Raw genomic sequence first — 20151 nt, 5'->3', positions numbered from 1 at the left:
GATCAGGGAAACCGTGACTCCAGGTGCGTTGGCGGGGCTGGAGTCGAAGGCACACCGATAGGCGGCCTCGATCTCACGTCGGACGGTCCTCGTAACATCGCCAGTGTTGTTGGAACGAGGAGCGACGGCACAGGAAGATGTCGCTGTGGTGTTGGGCAGACGGGCAAACTGCTGGTCAATACGTCGGCTTTTAGCGAGTTCCAGGCTGCGGCACTGTTTTATAAGTGCATCCGTTGTCGCCACGTTGTCGCAAACGAGCAAGTTGAAGGCGTCATCGGCAATGCCTTTGGGGATGTGGAAAACCTTGTCTGACTCAGTCATGTGTGCATCAACTTTGCGGAACAGAGCCAAGACGTCTTGAATGTACGTGACATAGGGCTCTTGACGTCTGCACACGGCCGGCAAGCGCATTCTGCGCGGCAAGTTGGTGACCGTAGGGGTTGCCGGAGAAGTCTCGAAGCTTTTGCTTAAGTGAATCTTAATTTGTGAGCTCATCTTCATGCATCCGAAACTAAACTTGAGGTGTGCCACCGAGGTAAAAGACTACGTTGGCGAGCATGATAGTAGGGTCCCACTGGTTATTGCGGCTGACGTGTTCGTACAGGCTGATCCAGTCATCGACGTCTTCCCCATCTTTGCCCGAGAATACGCCAGGTCCACGGGGAACAGGGAGAGTGATGTAGGTCGTCGAAGTGGCAGCAGGTGTCGGAGCCGGCGGAGTCGAGTTGTCTTCGCCGGGAGCCATGAAGGAAGGCTCGACGTACCATCCACTGTGGAGCTCTGTGACGAGGTACAGGGAACGTCCACCTCCACCAGATATGTTACGTAGGAAGACGCAGACGAAAACCTATATACAAGCATATTTACAAGAAAATACGCCGCACTTGGCAAAGAGGCAATAGCCCGCGCTAGCCTCCAATAGTCGCCGTCGTCTTCTTACTGCTCGCCTCTTCATCATTGGAAATACTGTTCCGTAGCAATATAAAATAGCTACGTGTTGTTGGCACAATTTTCATCATCCATTTCTTGACCTAGGTGTCGGTATGTACCATAGTATGGAGATCATTATTATGATCAACACCTCTTGATCATCTGAAAGGGCTAGTTGCTGTTAGCACGAGTCAATTGTACGTGTATGCTGTGCTTATTTTGTTGACTGTGGTAAGAAATGAAAAATAACATGTGGCCTGTTGTTTAGTGCGTCGGGCTGCGTTACTGTGTGGCCGAGGTTCCGATTCCACCGCCAGAAGCGCTTCATTTTCTTTTGAGCGAATGCGAATTTTCTCAGCAAGAACCTTAGCAGGAACCAACCTACTGATCGGTTCAGGTGAAGTCATGGAACGATAGGCAAAGAAAGTTTCGCTCTAAATTTGAGGATAAGACGAAAACGTCGAAAACTGCATTTTCAGGATTTAAAAATTCCACATATGCACGAACATAGAAATAGCCATTTATAGGTACATTAAGGTGCCATTAGCACGTTCGTATCTCAATAATTAGGGCCTATTTGTTAAATAGGCAGAAGAAGGATGCCAAGAAAGAAATACACGTTTACTTAAGAAAACTGTATTTATTACATTTAGAGTTAAACCGCTTATGATGATGGTCAAGTTTATGCACCTGAAGCGTACAACTGAAGTTGGTGGGAACAGAAATGAAGCACTAGTTCTTTCTTTTCACTATGCCAGTAATCGAAAGCATACAACTGTGCCTACGGCGCTTGTCTTTCCATTGCTCTGCCCGTTCATTCTAGGGAAGTGATGACAACGCCAGCCGTACCTGTCGATGTCAAGTCACCTCCCCCGTGTTTCTGTCGCTGTCGGGCTATGAAATCGTCATTGTAGCCCTCAACACAAAGCGAAAAAAACGTAACATTCGCCACTACATTGTTATCGCTGTAGGTGATTAAACTATCACCGAACGGGCGTATTTAGCACCAGACGACACCACACAAACGAATTTTCGTTCTGTACCATGCGTGATATTTTTTAGCCATGCAGGAATGAGAAATATCAGTGTATCGGATTTTTTTCGGGTACAACTTATGTTGTAATTATAGAAAGCTTTTACTTTGCTACACCGCCGAAGAAAAAAAGGACGAATGTTGCATGATATTATTTTTCCATGATGGGTTAAGAAATACTACTGCATCCGGTAATATTTTTCAGTGCATTTTATTTTGTTATTACGCAAAGCAATTTTTTTGCTACAACGCCGAAAAAACAAAAAAGTATATTTATTTATTCTAAACTTTATAATTTTACACTTCCTTCATATGTGCCACCTCTTACGAAGAATACATTCGGGCAATCTGGTGTAACAGTTTTGTATTCAGTGTTGTTCGGACAGTGTTTAGACACTTCCTCTTCACAGCCAGTGTAGTGACCAACTTGCTTGTATGACTCTATGAGGCGATCCTCCCAGACGTGGAGCTCACACCAAACGTCATCTACCAAAAGGAAAGAGACTAGATCATCCTCAAATAGAGCTAACACAAACGCACACTGCAGCAGCAACGTCTTAGAATTTTCCGAAGTTGTTTGGCTACTCAGGAAATACATTCTGCCGGTATTCGCACCATCATATGTCGTGTAGGCATATCGCTCCAACACTGGAACACGAATTCATTTGGGAGACGAATATTTTGTTCCTAACAGGCAGTTACTGCAAGACTCTCATTGTGGTGCATTTCACAATACATGAAAGGAAAGCCGTAGGTTGTTTCACTGAGACATACTGCTTAGCATAGTTTAACAGACAACTGTTGTAAGCAAATGATAAAAAAAGCAATTGCGTACTAGTGCAACATTTGGTTGTCGGCCATGTACTAATAAAAGGAGATCAATATATAAATAGTGCGTAGAGAAAGATGTGATAGTCGCAAGTTCCTCTATAAAGTAGGAAACTGCCATCATCCTACATGAGTTAAATTTTCAGTGTAAGTGAGAGCCATACAATCTCTCCTAGGCGTTATAGATGCCTAACCTTTCCTTCTTATCGTCACTAAAGTGAGCGCAGTTGGAATGCAGGAGCGTGATCCATGCGTCGCAATCTGTCCAGGGGGGGGGGGGGGGGGGGGGGGGCAAGACGCACCAGGTTCATCATCATCAGCCTGGTTACGCCCACTGCAGGGCAAAGGCCTCTCCCATACTTCTCCAACAACCCCGGTCATGTACTAATTGTGGCCACGCCATGCCTGCAAACTTCTTAATCTCATCCGCCCACCTAACTTTCTGCCGCCCCCTGCTACGCTTCCCTTCCCTTGGGATCCAGTCCGTAACCCTTAATGACCATCGGTTATCTTCCCTCCTCATTGCATGTCCTACCCATGCCCATTTCTTTTTTGATTTCAACTAAGATGTCATTAACTCGCGTTTGTTCCCTCACCGAATCCTAATCCCGATCCTCACCCAATTTGCACCAGGTTATCAAAGCGCAAATATGCGTTCTTCAGTGTAACGAAAACCAGCGGATCTAGCACAAGTATTTCTTCAATCCCCGCGGGCTGCTGGCCTAGAGAAAATAGAAAGAAATATCAGAATCTCAAAATCCGCAGTAGTTTGTCAGAGCCCAGGCAGCTGGAAAGCTAGGATTATTTTATGTTTCATATTCGCGCCTTCATTTGAGTGTACTTGAGTTACTCCTACATATGCTTAAATTTAATACCCCAAGCACTTAGTTCTAAATAGATTCATATATCTTCCTTGTATGACATGTGAATTCCATTTGTCAGACAGATTTCTGCCTTCTGAATTCGATAACGAGCCCTGTAAGATTTTTCTATTCGTGGCTTTTAGACAGCTGATTTATAACCTTTAGCTTGGAGACTGACGCGCTGCCACATTCCACAAACAGAGAGATCAGCGCTTGCGAAGCTTTCAACGAGTAAAAAATTTTGGGCACGGCAGGGATTAAGTCATTATCTTTATATTAAGGTAGTCCTAACAAGAAATTTTATTCGAGTGGCAAAACAAGTCCTTGCGCACCACATACCTGTCCGCAAAATGTTTATTGTGGATTACTACAAGGGGGAGGGGGTTCAATACCAATGGCTGAAAACGCTTTTACACTACGGCTCGACACCTCTTTAACCAACATTGGGCGTTCTGGTGGAGCTCTCTGTGTTTGAATGGCGCAATTTCTACCGCGTGACGTCGTATTGTGCACTAATTCTGGAATTTTCGCCCATTGCCTAAAGCAATGCAGCGTTGTTCATTACTGAGGACCTACTTGACATCATTAATAAAGACGAGGAAACATTTGTGCCTGTGAGCTCAATGAATTTAGCAGAATAGTACATAATGAGACGTACGTTGAAGCTCCCAAAATGAGTTGAACAAATTGTCAAATCCAAATGTAGCTAAAAGTCCAAACATAACCATTGTGACCATGTAAGAGGCTGCATGCGCATTCAGACTGTATCTAGCAGATTTTTGCCTGGAGAACCTCCAGCAAGCTTGTTAGCGAATAACAACCTTCAGTATCCAGTATTCTGTTCCAAGGCGCTTTATCAAAGGATCTGTGCAGTAAACGAAACTATTCAAATGAGGTTTCTTTTAATCGCCGTACTTGTTGAGTAACGCTGTCTCGACATCGGCCTAATTGTGTTTCGCGTATTACATCGGCTACATTTTCGCTCTTATATGCCCCTATCTTTATTCGTTTGTCCTTGCCATATTTTTCTCATATTATATATGACCGGTCTGCATTACGGATGAATATATCTCCTTCTCTATACCCAACTACGCCTCTTCAAGCAGCACATACACTGAAACGATGACGCGGGTAGGAACCTAAGGTGGGTGAGCAGATATCGATCGACGTTTCCGGGTTGTTCAAGAAAAAGTGATGTTCGCTTTTTTACTGTTGAATGATGATACCACACCCTATAGAACGAGCATAGAACGAGCGGTAAGGATGTCAACGGTTCTACGCCGTTATCCAACATCATAAGGTAAATAAATCGCTGTTAACGTATACCACTGGAATATTTTTCTTTGTATGACCTGCAGCGCTTACCTTGGTACCTGTGCTCAGTGTTCTCATTTCATTTGCGAATGCTTCGGTGTCCGGTTAGCAATGACATCACATTGCTGGCCGCTACGCTGCGTTGTGTGATGCCGCTGGCATGAGATAACGTAATGTAGCGGCAGTGCGATGTGGTGCACAGTAAACATAGCGACTGCGAAGGACGTCTTTGAGCAGGTTCTATCAAATTTTAGGCCGGAATATACTGGCGAAAACTGTATAAACATCAATCATTCCTTCGTCGGAGTGGTTCAGGGTTAAAGACCTAGAATTTTCGCTTTGAATAATTTCATTTATGGTGCACCGCATCCGCCTGGCCGGAGTAGTGACAAAGCGCCTTGCTATCCTGGCTGCCCCGCGCACTTCGTTTTCTGTTGCCTACCACAAGTACTCCTACGTGTTGGCTTGCAACTCGGCTCCTGAATTGGCATATCGATCATGCCAGCGTGAGTAGCAAATGATGGCTCGTAAATGGCTCATGATTTTGAGAAGTTTCAGCTAATAGCATGATTCTCGCCTGAGCTCACACTGGTGCCAACACTTTTATGAGAAAGCTCAGTTTGTTGTTAATAAAAACAGGCGGCGCATGAACAGCTGACCGGAGACCAACGATACGTAGCATATGAAGATCGCGAGAACATTGTTTTAGATTAGCTTGTAGGATGAAAGAGATTTCTTGTTTGTTCATTAGTTTTATGTGGCTCTATAGGTGTTTTTTGCAGTAATGCTGTTTTTGGCTTCTCGAGCTTTTCACGCACAAACATTGACACGTTCTCCTGAAGCGCTGCTTCAAAAAACGACAAAGCTTTGGCGGCAGAACTGTGGGAAGCGTTGCTGAAACGCAGCTTCCAGTGTCGTCGTATCACTCACATGCTCAATTACAGACGAGGATGGTTTACAATAAATCTGGAAATATTGTGCATTGCTCGTCGTCATAAGACTTGTCGTCGAAAATCATTAGCTTTCTTTCGTTTCGTGTCTGAATTATAAACTGGTACGCTTGGAATGGGAGGGGGGTTAAAATGTTTGGCACGATATTGTTTTGCAACTGCGCATTCCTGGGGGCCCTCGTCATAGCGGGAGTCAATGCCCACGCCGCCTTCTAAATAATGACTTGTGATTTTTTGTCTGGTGGCCTAATGAACGTTTAGCAGGTTCGTTGGCAGAGAAAGGGAACATGTGTTGCCTATTTTCTACGTCCGCTAATGCATCGCTGTAATTAAGACCACGACTTGCGTGGTGCTAAAGAATCCACTGGGTGAGAAGTATATCGCAACATGTAGCTACCATGAGTCTGCCTTGCCTTTACAGTTGATGTTTGCATTAGACCAAAAATAAGGGAAATCGGCGGCAGTCAATGGCTGCGGTGGCTGCGGGATTATTGAACCGACCGTGGGACCATCAAATGCCGGTTATTGAAAGTGCACACATATATCACCGGGAACCTTTAGTAGATCTTGTCAACTTCAAGTTAAGACAGAGAAGGGCAGCTGTTGTTTTGGAGGTCAAGCATGACTAATGCCACGATTGAGACTCGTTCACACCAGGTGGAAAGTAATGACAGCGAGGGCTAATAAAAAAATGTACTGATGGAATAAGCATTGTGCGACGGAACGAAAACGCAATTTTCATTGGGATAGCACAGCAAGGAACATAAAAATAACACTACAATCACAATCGCCATAAGCTCAACCTAAGAGACGCATTTCATCCACTGAAATTCAATAGAGTAACAGAACAGTCACTGGCATTCAACTGACATGCCCGAATAGTTATACGCCTCATTTCCATACAGTTCAAACTGAATTAGTAGTCTGAAAAACGAGGAACGTTCTGCGGAGGCTGCAGGAGCGGCGGCTAGAAATAAATAATTGTTTTTTTTTCACGTTCGTTAGCTAAAAGACGCAGGTTAGTAATATGACATGAAGATCTACGAAAACGAAAAATTAGATGGAAATACTACAGCGGAAGCTTTGCAAAATCTCAAGCACTGTAGGCAAACGCATCTTCTTGTGTTCCTTCCAATCTGTACATGTCGGAAGTGTTGAAAAAAAACGGAAGGCATGACGTTTGAGCACCCCTGAGAAATATAAAGTGTTCAAATCGACTTCCCATTGAGAAGGACATTTTAGTCGTCCCCTATTTATCAACGTTATTAAGTGCGTAATAATGACGAAAACCATTGTGTTGCTAGTGAAATGAAATGTACTGAACGTATTTACGTAATAATCGAGAGACGACTTGGAGGTAGGGAAAGCCAACTCTCGAGTGGGCGAACTAAGGACGGGACAAGGGAGGGGTGGGCAGATGGCGATAACAGACCCTCTCAGTTCGAGGACATGCCAGTCTATACGTACAGAAAGTTGTACTATTTGTACAATACTATACCATGCAAATGCAGTATACTTACCTGGCTAACCGGTTCCTAATACAAATTACAGTACTGCGAACAGCTAGGGCCTACAACCTAATTAGAGCCACGGCAAAAATCAAACCACTTTTATGTTTGTGGCATTTCTAAAAGAGGCAAAAGAGAAAGCTCTGCAAACATCGTGTGAGGCTTGATAAAAATATATATGGCTTGTTTATTATTACTTAATACAAACAAGAGTCAGGAAATTTGATTGGCCTGACTAAGACATGTTATAACTCGAGACAGTTACTCAAAAGGCTGGAGTGTAACGTGAAATCTGGGATGGTTGGAAACCGTACTTACACAGTGGAAGCTATACGACATATTCGACCAGACATGCAAAATCCAATGCTTCTCATCTCGAGTGATTAGGTTGCCACACAGAGTCTTCATATAAGCCATGATCGGAAGTCCGATCAATATCAGCGCCAGTAGCTGATTTACTTCGGTAAAGCAAACTTTTAATGCACTACCAATGGTGTGCTTTTTCATAACGAGGATTAACAAATTCACGTAATTTGTCAAGGCAGACCTTAGCTGCCATCGATTCTGTGATCAATGCAAGAAATAGAACGCTGCCTATGGCAACTACAGAAGCCGTCAGAACCACGTAATCAACTGTCTCAATCATATAAAGAATAACACACACTTAGAGTACTCCACTTAACATTTCCAGCAATAATATTTCACACTTACTTTTTTGTTTCACAGTCATAATTCCGCACTTCTTTCGGTGACTCCAATACACAAGTTCCTTTAGTACAGATCCCTGATCTAGAATACAAAAAGGTATTGAGCGAATCCCTTCTTCTGTCCAGTACACTTGTGCAAAAATGATACTGATGAAAATAAACTTAAGGTCTTGCGCTTACTTTTGTTTTATTCACCGACTGAACTAAATTGGTCCCGCTGAATGTCCAGAATACACATGATTGCCTACCATACATGGTAAGATAACCTCTGGCAAAGGTATTTTCGATGGGACATCCCCGCTGAAGTTTTTTTTCATATGTTGTGACAGTAGTGACAACATCGCGATAATACCTTCAACGATACAAAAGTCCCGTTGCAATTTATACGATGTGTCTTGGGCAGCACTTCCCTAATCATGGTCCGCATATATTACGATGTTCTTGAATTGAAGGAGCAAAGATTATTAGTCTGAATTTAAAGTATTGTCATTTTTCGTCATTGCATGTGTTATGTACGAGTACATATTATCTGTGTGTAAATAACGTCCGTTAGATTTCGGGACAAGTGTACTTAAGGGAATTTCAGATACCAGATATCTTAAGTCACTTCTACGCAAATCTGCCACTGTTTAGCAGCCCAACTCTCTCGAGTGAAGTTAGCTTAGCAGTACTCTTTGAGAAATTATCAGGCATTCTTTGGGATATCCTTGAGCCTAGTGAGGTTAGCAGAAAGGGTGAGGCTCATACAATGTTGTCTAGCGCTTTCTGCTGTGATGGTTCCCAGAAAAGGAGCGATACGGGGTAGGATTACTAATCCATGATGACCGAGCGGGCAACATCGACGAATTCTACAGCATTATTGAGAGGGTAGCAGTAGCCTTAATAAATTTATTTATGTGTTTATTTTCATAATCTCAGGACCAGAGGTATTACAGAGAGGAGTGTTCCAGCAATAAATTGGTAATCGCAACTTTGGTAAATTGGTAATCGCAACTGAGTCTTCCATTTCAGCGACGGAGGCGGGCAGGTGGTTCCAGTCACTGTTTGTTTTGTGGCAATTAAGAGGCATGGCAAGTGTTAGTGCGACATAAAGGAATGTTGACCTTGAGTTTATGATCGATCCGTGAGGACACGTAATCTGGAGGGAGGAAAAGCTTGATGTGAAGTATTGGTTTATTGTAAAAAAGAAATTGTGATAAAAGTTGAAGCGGAAGCATTTGCGGCGGGACCGAAATGTCGGTAGCCGTAAATTAGATTTCGGGGAATAGGCGCTGGCGGAGCGTGAATGATTTGAGAGCTCATATCGAGCAGCGCTGTTTTGAACCGAATCAAGGGTGGGGATTAATGCAGATAGATGGGTCCAGAATAGAGCAAGCATAATCTAATTTTGGTCATTGAGTTGTCTATAATATAAAGTTTAAATTGGAGGGGTTGGAGGGAGGATTACGCCGTAGAAATCCAAGCATGGAATTCGCGTTTTTAATTACATGTTCAACGTGTATATTCCAAAAGAGGTTGTGAGCTATATGCACACCAAGATAGCGGTTGCTAGTAACGGGCATTAAAGCGGAGTCTATAAGCGCATAGGAAAAGTTGTAGTTAACTTTATTGTGATGCATTACTCTCATGACCTTGCATTTTGAAGCCTTTAGCTTGATAAGTCACTTGTCGCACCAATTAGAAATAGCGTCAATGCCAGATTGCAAAATAGAAACTTCCTGTTGGCTATTAAATAACGATAAAGCACACCATCTTCATCAAAGAGTTTAGTGCTCTAGTTTATACCGACTGGTAAAGCATTAATATAAATAAGAAACAGTAATGGGCCCAAAACCAATCCTTAGGGTACGCCTGATGTATGAAGAATCGTAGCAGAGTCATAATCAATAGCGTGAACGTACTGTAAGCGGTTAGTCAGAAACATTGAATCCGATCTAGGATATTAGGATCTATATTAAGCTTGCTCATTTTTTGGAGGAGGAGTTTGTGTGATACCGTGTCCAATGCTTTAGCGTAATCTAAAAAGATGCAATTGGTTATTAAATCTATGTCAAAAGCTCCAAAAAGTTTGTTAGTAAAAGACAGTAACTGCGTTTCACAATAGAAGTGCTTCCTGAAACCGTCTTGACAAGGATAAAAAAAGGTAATTGATGCAAGTAAACATACTTGCATCAAATACCAAGTGAATAAATGATGTGTTCGAGAAGTTTACAGGCTGCACTGGTTAAAGATATTTGCCCGTAGTTTAGGGGAGAATGGGTGTTACCTTATTTGTGAACGGGAACCACCTTACCCACCTTCCTATTATATGGCAAAATAGAAGTCTGGAAACACTGCGAATAGAGGTCAGAAAGTATAATGGAACAGCAAACTTTTGTATTTTTTGAGAACTTTGAATTTATATTATCTGTACGTGCAGAGCTAAACAACTTTAAAGCTTCATCAGACGGCACATCCCAGCTGAATCTACAGAAATGAAATCTATAGGAACAAAAGCAGAGTCGGCGATTGTTGGCATAGAAGAGGCTGTTAAGCCAGAAAAGCAAGAAACAAAAACATCGTTTAGCAGAACACATCACTCGCCATTAGGGACAGAATCACCATTGCTCTTGAGAAAGTAATCGTGTTAGATTTCCTGCCACGAACTACTTCGCGAAACTGCCGAGCGTTATCTTTAAGCAGAGACGGCAAGGTACAATTGTGGAGGAGGACTTTTGCCTGGGCAATGGCATTTTTGTACTCGTGATCAGCGCAGTTGTACGCATGCCATCGTTCGGGCGTCATGGCCACTTTCACCCGGCGAAATAACCTTTTCTTTTTGTTTAACAAGCGTTTCAGGTGGGCGTTAAAGCAAGGAGCTTTTGAAGAAGAAACAATACATTTTTTAGGAATGTAGCTATCGATCAAGTAGGCAACTTTTGCTTTAATGAGACACCAATTTCCTTGAACGGTGCGACTAAAGAAGCTCGTCATAAAGGTAGCGATAAATTCTGCAAGTTCGTTATTTATGGCAGAGAAATTCGGGTTTTTATATTCTTTCACAAATATGGTAGTATAATAAGAGTTATCGAATAAGGGTAGTAGAAGCCTACACTCTAACCTACAATCACGATGATGATGAAATAGGTCAGTTTTATGAACAAGTTGAATTAGCGATGAGAAAAGTAAACACTCCGTATAATGTAGTAATGGGCGACTTCAATGAAAAAGTGGGGAAAAAGCAAGCTGGTGAACAAGCAATTGGCAAGTATCGCGTAGATTCTGGGAACGCTAGAAAATAGATACTGGTAGAATTCGCGGAAAGGAGGAAGCTGCGAATAATGAACACCTTCGTCAGCAAGCGTAGCAACAGAAAGTGGCCATGGAAAAGCCCTAATGGTGAAACAAGAAATGAAATAGACTTCAAACTTTCCACTGATAGCGGCATAGCGGAGGCTGTACAAGTATTAGGTAGGATAAAGTGCAGTGATCATGGATTAGTGAGGTCTAGAATTCGTCTCAGTTTGAAGAGAGAAAGAGTAAAAGTGGTTAGGCTGAAACATGCCAACTTAGACGCAGTAAGGGCAAAAGTACGCAAACTTAGGCTCGTATTTGCACAAAAATATGCCGCCTTAGCACAGAAAGATGAAGATGGCATAGACGCAATGAACAAAGCCGTAAATAGGCTGGCTCCAGAAGCACCACTTGAAGTAGGAGGTAAAGTACCAAGGCAAAGAGTAGGTAAGCTGTCCCAAGTAACAAAGGAGCCGATAAAAAGACGAAAAAGAATGAAAGTGTCAAACTCAAGAGATTAGTTAAAATTCTCTTAACTGTCAAAAATAATCAACAAGGAGAACATAAGGGATATTCGAAATTGTACCTTGAGAAAGACTGAGGGAGCAGTAAAAATGAACGCAGCATGATATGAATGAGAATCGAACTTGGCGTAGGACAAACTACTGCTTTCACGTGACAGCGTGCGCTTTTCCATTTGTTGTTTTTTCATCCGAGAAAAAAAAGGCGCGCTTTCGGAAGTATATCAAGCACCACTTTTTGTTGCAAATGAGCGAATGCGCGCCGTTAAATATGTAGTATGAGCTTTATATGGTGAAGGGAGCTTCCGTCGTTGAAGCGTCGTTAAGAACAGCGCGCTTCCGTGGTGCTGATTTTACTCTTATTCATGAGTTACTGCGACTACAGTTGCCATAATTGGTTCACTGAACGAAAAAATTAAGCATGATTGTAAGCGTCAAAAAAGTAAGCACGATTTGGAGTCAAGAAATATGTGGGTGCGTCCCATTGGTTGCGCAAAGTTGAACGGGCCGCCGTCCGCGCGCTTTTGAGAGGTAAGTCGGAGGTTTTCAAATAAGTTCCAAGATTTCACACCGCGCGATGTTGCGAGGATATCGTGCAATCCTTTGTTGAACCCCATGTGCAAGCTGTTTTCCTTCCTTGAGCAATAATGCGCAATTTCTTTTATATAAAAGAAAAACGCATTGAGGCTGAACGCTAAAATTTTCGTTTTTTTAAACTTGCATGTTTAGGCGTCGAAAATACAAAGCGTCGAATAAACTGCTAGAATACCCACGAAAAAAATTGCACTCGCGATGATAATTTAGAAAAAAAAAACAAATGGTGCGCCAGCTTTGAAAAATATCAGGGAACCATTGCTCATTCGTGATAGAATGATCTGGGTGGAAGCCTCACACACACAGGGATGGCACAATGAACACAGACAGGCTTTAATGACACGGGGATGGGACTATGGTAACGTACACGATAACACACACCATTCACTACATGTTTGTCGCTTAGGTAGTCATGCAGAGCGTCAATATAGGAAGACGTCTGATCCCGTGTAGGTACCGCACACTCACGGCTCGAAGAGCCGCAACGATGAATCTGGAGCAGCGGAGGGCGCAGGGGCTCGAGGCCGGGCGGAGGTCCGGCACACGACGAGCCACTCGCGTGACATGTGAGTCGGGACGTCTGCCTATCACAGGGTAGACCATTCGCAAGGCTTGGCTACAGCGGAAAACGCCGGCGTTGCATGCTCGCACCGTAGTGGAGAAGGCCAATTCAAACCTAAGGACAGCCCGGCTTGTTCTGCCAGCATATCCAGAAGCATCGGCCTTGGGTAGATGGACTGCTCGGATGGTTCGGCACGACAGGCCAGACCCGGCAGCTCATACAGTTCGCATGGCTGCCCCCTTAGCCTAGACACCATCGCTTTCTTCCTCTTTGTCCGTCGCCGCCCCACAGCCATCACGCGCATTCGGCCCCGCATTTCAAATAGTCCAAACTCCTATCACATTTCCCCCCAAGTTCAAGAAGTCGAGCAGGGTAGCAGGGGCGTTATAACGTAGAACTATTCTAAACTTTTCTATTCCAGTTCTTCAGTCAGCCCGCCACGATTGGTCAACTTTTTAGGGCCACCCCCACGTCACCTGTCTGTCACGCGATGACATGAAAACCGGGATAGCTCCCAATCTGATATGACGTGAACACACTGATTATGCGTGATTTGACCGAGCCAAATAAAAATAGTTATTTCTGATTCGACGCCTTTTGTCTATTAGCCCTCGGCTATAGGTCAAACGTTTTCAGCATGCAGGCATTTCACCTGCCTGTCACGCGACGTCACAAAACAGCAACAACTCACCACGTCAATCTGAAGTGTACACCTTAAAGATGCAATAATATGCAGAAAAAAAACTAATTTTTTTCTGAAGAGCCGCAGGCTGCCCCGTTCCGAAAGGAATTAAATATGGCTGGCGCATTTCGCTCAAGCACTATCTACGCGCACCTGCCAGATAGCATGGGTTTATTTGCGTGCAATAAACCTTTTGCGTGGCCGTGTAACGTTCTCGAGCATTTTCGGCACGTTTACGAACTTTTCTTTGATGAGGATCCGTCTTACTTGCAACCTTAACCATCCGTTGTGTACCGCCGCGATTTTCGGCCAACCACCACAAGCCATGTAAGGGAAAGCGGACCAATCGGAAATGTCGGCACCACCCTCCTCATGCGTTTATCGATTTTCATTGCAGTGCCTCAGCCCCATCGAGTCTCTTTCCACTTGAGCGCGTTCCTCGCCTCTTGTCAGCCAATCAGATAACCAAGCCGCTCAGTGTAGGCAATTTCATTCGTTTTTCAATCAAGCAAAAGTGACCTCCAATGAACGAGGATAGCATTTGATTGGTCTGTTCAGACAATCCTGAGGGTGACCGCCCGATGCTTGCGTTAGCGGTTGCGCAAATTTGACGTCAGGAGATTGGAATAAAAACATATTAGAATAGTTTTACGTCATGGGGCCCCACCACTACGGAGTATCGAAAGTCACACAGTTCACGCTATAACTTTCATGTCATATTAATCCGGGTCCGTGGCTATTCTGCTTAAATATTCTGCACCAACCTTGTCAAAGCCACGAATATACTCGACATGAAAGTCGTGTTCCGTAAGGAGCAAACTCCAACGTAGTACACGACTGTTCACGTGCTTCGCGTAATTTAGGTATCGCAGTGGTTGGTGGTCCTACTGCAGGATGAACGGTTTAGCGTAAAGGTACACGTGGAATTTTTTCACCGCCCACACTATGGCGCGGCACTCCCTCTCAACTGTGGAGTAGGCAGCTTCAGGCGGCAAAAGCTTCTGGCTAGTGCAGGACATGGGATGCAAACGCCTGTCGTGTTCTTGCAAAAGAACCGCTCCGAGACTTCTCGTAGAGGCGTCCGTGCGTAGCAAAAGTTTTTGCTCAAGTCTGGAGCCTTTAGTCCAGGCTGCTGTGACAACAGTTCCTTCAGTAGCATAAATGCCTCTTCGTGCCGTGTCTGCCAAATGAGCCAGTTCGGAGAGCCCGTCTTCGTAGGGTCAGTGGAGTGTGGAACAAAGTCCCGGTAATAACCGGTGAGTCCTAAGAAGACCACGAGGCACTGTTTCGTTTGAGGTCGCTTAGCAGTGTTGATCTTGTCGGCTGTGTCTTTCAAGGGCTGTAAAAGGCCTTGTCTTACCACATGGCCCAAGAAGCACGTTGTTGGAGAGCCGATTTCCCTTTTCTTGGGTTTTAAGGTTAGTTTGGCTGTGCGTAAACAAGTAAGTTAAGGTCTTTAATGCTGTGGTCCCCATGTTGCTGTGGCAGAAAGAGCGTCATCGAAGTAATAGTAAACATGAGGTATGTCTCCGACAACATTCCTCATCAGTCGGTTGAAGACAGCAGGTGCTTTCTCAGTGACGAAAGGCACTGAGTCACGTGAAAATTAAGCGGCTTCTTTGAACTCAGGGGCCATGGGTACTTGCCAATACCCTTTTGTGAAGTCAAATTTAGAAAAAGAATGAGTTCCAGTGAGCTTGGCAAACATCATCTCTGCTCTAGAAACGGCTTCAATCGGGAACTACAGTTTGATTAAGTTGTCGATGGTCTATACAGAGACGAACTGTGCCGTCATTCTTTTTTACCATGACAATGGTTGCCTGATATGGTGAATTTGACTTTTCTATGATGCCTAACTTCAACGTGTCCTGGACATTTTGTTCCACGGCATTTTTGACAGCAAATGGCATGGGGTATTGCCGGACTTTTATGGGCGCAATAGTAATCAGTTTCAAATGATATTGCAGGAGATCAGTCTTTCCAGGTAGATGGGAGAATGCATCGTCGTAGGTTGCAAAGGCAGCTTCAACCTGGAATCGCTGATCCATAGTCAGTTGGTTCGAAATGCCGACATGTTTTGATGTCTGCGTTGTCTTTTCAAGCTCTAGATCTGCCAGGTCATCTCTGCCCACCGTTGTCGCTGTTACCACAAGTAATTCACGGCCGGGCCGCTCTTTCTATTTCTTTAGCATATGTATGTGAAATACCGTTGTCTTGCTCCCAAGGTCAACCACATAGTCCTACGGACTTTTCTACAACGTTGTAACGTTGTCCGTAACAACGTTGTCCGTAAGGTAGACGAAACAGAAACTATGTGAACGTCTGAGTGTCATGGCCAACAGACACTTGCTGTAGTGTAATGCTGCTTGTGTTAAGAGTGTAGCCAGATGAACCATCCAGCCATAGCGCTTGAAAAGCTGGTTTACATTCACTTTTCTAAGCCATGGAGAAAAAATAGAATGACTCAGAAACAGGGCACTGGAAATCTCTTTTCTTGGCTTTCGTACAAGAAAAGAAGGCAGTCACTCTTTACCGAATTATTTCACGGGCTAATTTTGCTACCAATCTGTTTTTGCTGGCAGGAAGGCTGCATATAGTAGTATGCTGTCTACGTGATCCACAAGCTAAAAATTCACGTACTCCCAATGGAAGCTGGAATGCACTACAGTGTGTGTCTGTTCGGCATGAAATGAAGACGATCACACAGTTTCTATTTTGTCTACATTACAGACGATACTAAAATTTTCGTCTCCATGTCAGGCCAGAAAATCTGCTTTGCTGAGAGTAGGCATGATTGCCCCACGCAGCTTGGCGTGCGTCGTAGAAAAGCCGATGCTGAGACACGAATTAAAATTTACATGATGCTTAAGATTCCCTTTTCAGTGTGGTACGCGATAGCATTCGAAAATCCCTGACTCCTCCTCACGTTTCCTGGCAACTGCAGCGTATGCAACCGTAATGGACGGAGAGCGCTATGTACTAAAGCGGGCTGTCTAGTAGAAACGCGGCCTCGTATCTGGCCTGCAATGAGGCGGAGGCCAGCGCCATCTGGAGGTGTTGCAAATAACCAGGCTTGCTGCTCTATGGCCTCAAAATGTTCACAGAACACACCTCTGAAAAATGTTCATTGCTTTCTCGCTCTGCTGGAGCCGAGCAACCAATTTTTACCAAGAAACGCGCATAGTTGTGGCAGCAAAAATTCACACGGAGAAGGATTTCATAACTTCAACAGACCTATGGAACTTTGTTCAGCTATATCGGTGATGGTTCAAAAAACGCTGGCTGATTAAGCACGTGATAGCCCGTACATATTATATTATTAAAGGTAGGCTTATGGAAAAAAACAACCATATTGCTTCATTCCAAGCCCCGCTTTGCTCAGTGAATCACAATTTGGAATATTGTAAAGATAGGACTGCAGCTATAACAATTTTACAGAGGCTTGCGTCTGCATTTCCACAACTTTGAACGATGATTTCGCTCTAAGGATGCTTTTCTTCCTTTAAACCCTTTTATTTGAGGCTACATAAGGAGAATGCGGTCAGAATTTGGCTTAACCATGTAGTGAGAGCAGCTTTCCGTGTTACACATTCATGTTCACCAAACTACCACCGAGTCACGAAGCGTGAGTGTAACAGGAAAGCACGCCTACAACGTATCGATCTGTCAGGCATGATAAATTTTCTGTGAAATCAAGCCACATCGTATGTTTTTTATATTTATCATGTTCTAAAAATCAAGTTATTCACTTGTTTTTAGCTGTCCGATTCATTGGAACATGATCAAACTTTTCTCTTTATCCTTTTGATCGCAAGTAAATGCTTATCTTCAAAACGTGCTTGACTGGTTTCTACGGTGGCGCCTTCACAAGGTAAATACCACTAATGCCCAATTGCTTGTTCACGCTTGTTTGCACCTGTGGTATGCACTAATTCCCTATAACAATTAAATCATCTATAGCTAGGCACAGGTTAAACACACGGCAGAAACTGCTCTGCGAAAGCAGCCACTGCAATGCACAAGATACATCTCAGATCGTTCTTCGCACCTGAAATCTAGAAGATAATGATACCCGTTTTAATATATCCGACGTGCAAGCAACCACCACCAAAGAGAGATTTCGAACCATCTTAAGTGAAATCTAGAGATACAGTAAAATTAGCGCACAGATGCCTGTCATACCAAGTGATAAAAGCCGAGTCGCTTCATGGTATTTTAGCACTTCTTACCTGTATGAATTACCATGTATTCTAGTCCAGTTTCTCTGTAGTAACCCAACTGTGCAAAATAACGTGTTTGGTATCTGCAAGGATACACAGGAAATGGTGTAGTTTCGTGCTTCTTTATCGCCGAGGCTGATATTGCTATTCGATGCGATATCTAGAACGTGTCGCAATGGGAAAGCATCAATTTTTTTTCAAGGCTTTCACATGCGTCAGTAACTAAAGTTGAAATTAATCTAACATTTCTTAAGCTATTCACTACCTCGTGCTATGCAGATGCATGTGTTTCTTTTTTAGTCCTTCGGCATCAAGCAGTCGAAAAATATTAAATGGTAAATTTTGTTGGGTCGTATTAGTACATATTGTGACCTCGAGATCTGTTATAGCGTCTATAGAAGAGACAGTAAGAGAAATTGAAGTGAGACCATTATCTGAGCTGTTGGCATTCAAAATGGTGCACAGGCATGCATTTTAGGTTTGCATTGCTCCTACGTATGTCAATTAAACATTTGCAATGTACAGTTGCCTACTCTGTATTAGTACCTCTTGTAATCCGGAGCAACGTTTGTAACGACTTTTAGATGGGTTGACAGAAACATTGAAATACTTGCAATGTATTTTTCACTTGTATAATAACCGAATTTTCAAATGTACTCTATCGAATTTATTGCTTGTTTCATATCTGATGCACACAGCCATACAGCCGCTGCTTTCACATATGACAATATGTATCTCACTTCGATCACAGTTGGGAGGTAGAAAGTGAGCTTGCTTTGTCAGTAGTGTCATGCATGGGTTCGTGGTACACGCTCCGGGAGGCGGTGGATCGCTTCGATTACTACTGATGAAGAACACACAAGCAGAACACACTATACTTGCGGAGAACTTTGTGTGGCAATGAAGGGACAGCTACAGGGGCGGAGCTTCTGCGCATGTATTACCGCAGCAAGTATTCCGCCAGCGTTTGACAGTGCTTTCGGTCGCTTGTGACACACGATGAATCGACTCAGCTTCCACGTGCGATAGTTTCGCGTTTCCCCACACGAGGAAGGGAAAATCCGCAAAATAAGTAAACATATACATTCGTTGGTGTGTTTTATCTTATTTAACTGTTGCTAATAAGGTGTTTATGTTTTCTCTTCCCCATCTTACAGTAACGTGGATGGAAACACGGGACACTTTCAAGAACCGCCATCACTTGTACGCGATTTCTCTCTGTGGCTTCCCCTTCATTGCCACAGAAAGTTGTCCGCGCGTATACAGGCACACACTTTTTTATACTATTATATCCAAAAGACCCCTACAGGTGTAGCCAGGCTAGCCACATCCATGACTTCGCTGGATAGAGTGAGCTAGATGCTGCTCTATATGATCTGCATATAACAAGCCCCTTTATTCGGTTTTCCGATCCTAGGTGTTCCTATTACGTGTGCGGGGCTCTACCACTTGAGCTGCCGCGGCGCCGCTTTCTCATGGAAAACCTTGGGTCTTTATGCGTTACTACTAGAACTAACCCTGGGAGTGTACCGCACCTACGGCAAGCTGCTTTTATCCACTTTCATCTGCGTTATTTATTGTTACTTCAATTCAGTTATTAAGCACCAGAAATTTCCCGTGTACTGTCCTTGTTGCCTTTCTTTGTTGGCTTCATTTGACATGACTTTTAAAAAGTTGGGCCCCTTGGTTAACCTCCTCCTCGTTCAATACATAATGAGGGTCTCGCATCTGACCACACAAGACGGACCGCGTAAACCGCTCCCTTATCGGTAGTGACGCGTACACATTGAACTCACCAACAACGACAACAGGGGTTGTGTCATCGCAGCTAATTCACTCAGAGTACCGGAGAACCTTACGGGACTATGAGGCATTGCATTTTTTGCTTGCTTAAGGGGTATGAGCTATTGATAGTTTTTGTTAGTTAGTTAAATGTGGGTTTAATGGCGCAAAAGCGGCTAAGGCTATGCTGCGCCAGATAGTTTTTGTTCACTGAGAACAAAAATGCACGGAACCCTAGCAATATACAGCTTAGCTGTATAAAGATCACGTACCCGTGACGCCTGCGTCAGAAAGCATGTTGCACATCCGTCGCGAAGGTTTGTGAGTGGTGGCGCTGGCTAATACTCCATGGGTTAGTTCTAGTAGCAAGACATAAATACCCCA

At 43.7% G+C, this 20151-nt stretch overlaps 1 protein-coding gene across 2 annotated transcripts in view; it reads right to left on the bottom strand.

Moving 5' to 3' along the window:
- Nucleotides 1–2158: 2158 nt before the first annotated feature.
- LOC142586841 (uncharacterized) overlaps nucleotides 2159–20151 on the bottom strand; it is a 51770-nt gene continuing 33777 nt past the window's right edge. The window contains exons 7-9 of one of the 2 annotated variants that reach the window (XM_075697709.1): nucleotides 17995–18068; nucleotides 8138–8215; nucleotides 2159–2449 (exon numbers count right to left, since the gene is read on the bottom strand). In XM_075697709.1, coding sequence (XP_075553824.1) covers nucleotides 2253–2449; nucleotides 8138–8215; nucleotides 17995–18068 — 349 coding nt within the window. In that variant the 3' untranslated portion in view covers nucleotides 2159–2252. Of the gene's footprint in view, nucleotides 2450–8137; nucleotides 8216–9125; nucleotides 9272–17994; nucleotides 18069–20151 lie in introns of those variants that run through there. The other variant, XM_075697710.1, reaches the window with a different exon arrangement.

Source organism: Dermacentor variabilis, chromosome 7 (assembly GCF_050947875.1).
Source record: "Dermacentor variabilis isolate Ectoservices chromosome 7, ASM5094787v1, whole genome shotgun sequence".
In the NCBI taxonomy this organism is placed as follows: Eukaryota; Metazoa; Arthropoda; class Arachnida; order Ixodida; family Ixodidae; genus Dermacentor; species Dermacentor variabilis.
The sequence above is the reverse complement of the archived record's forward strand: the minus strand, read 5'-3'. Positions and strand labels throughout refer to the sequence as shown.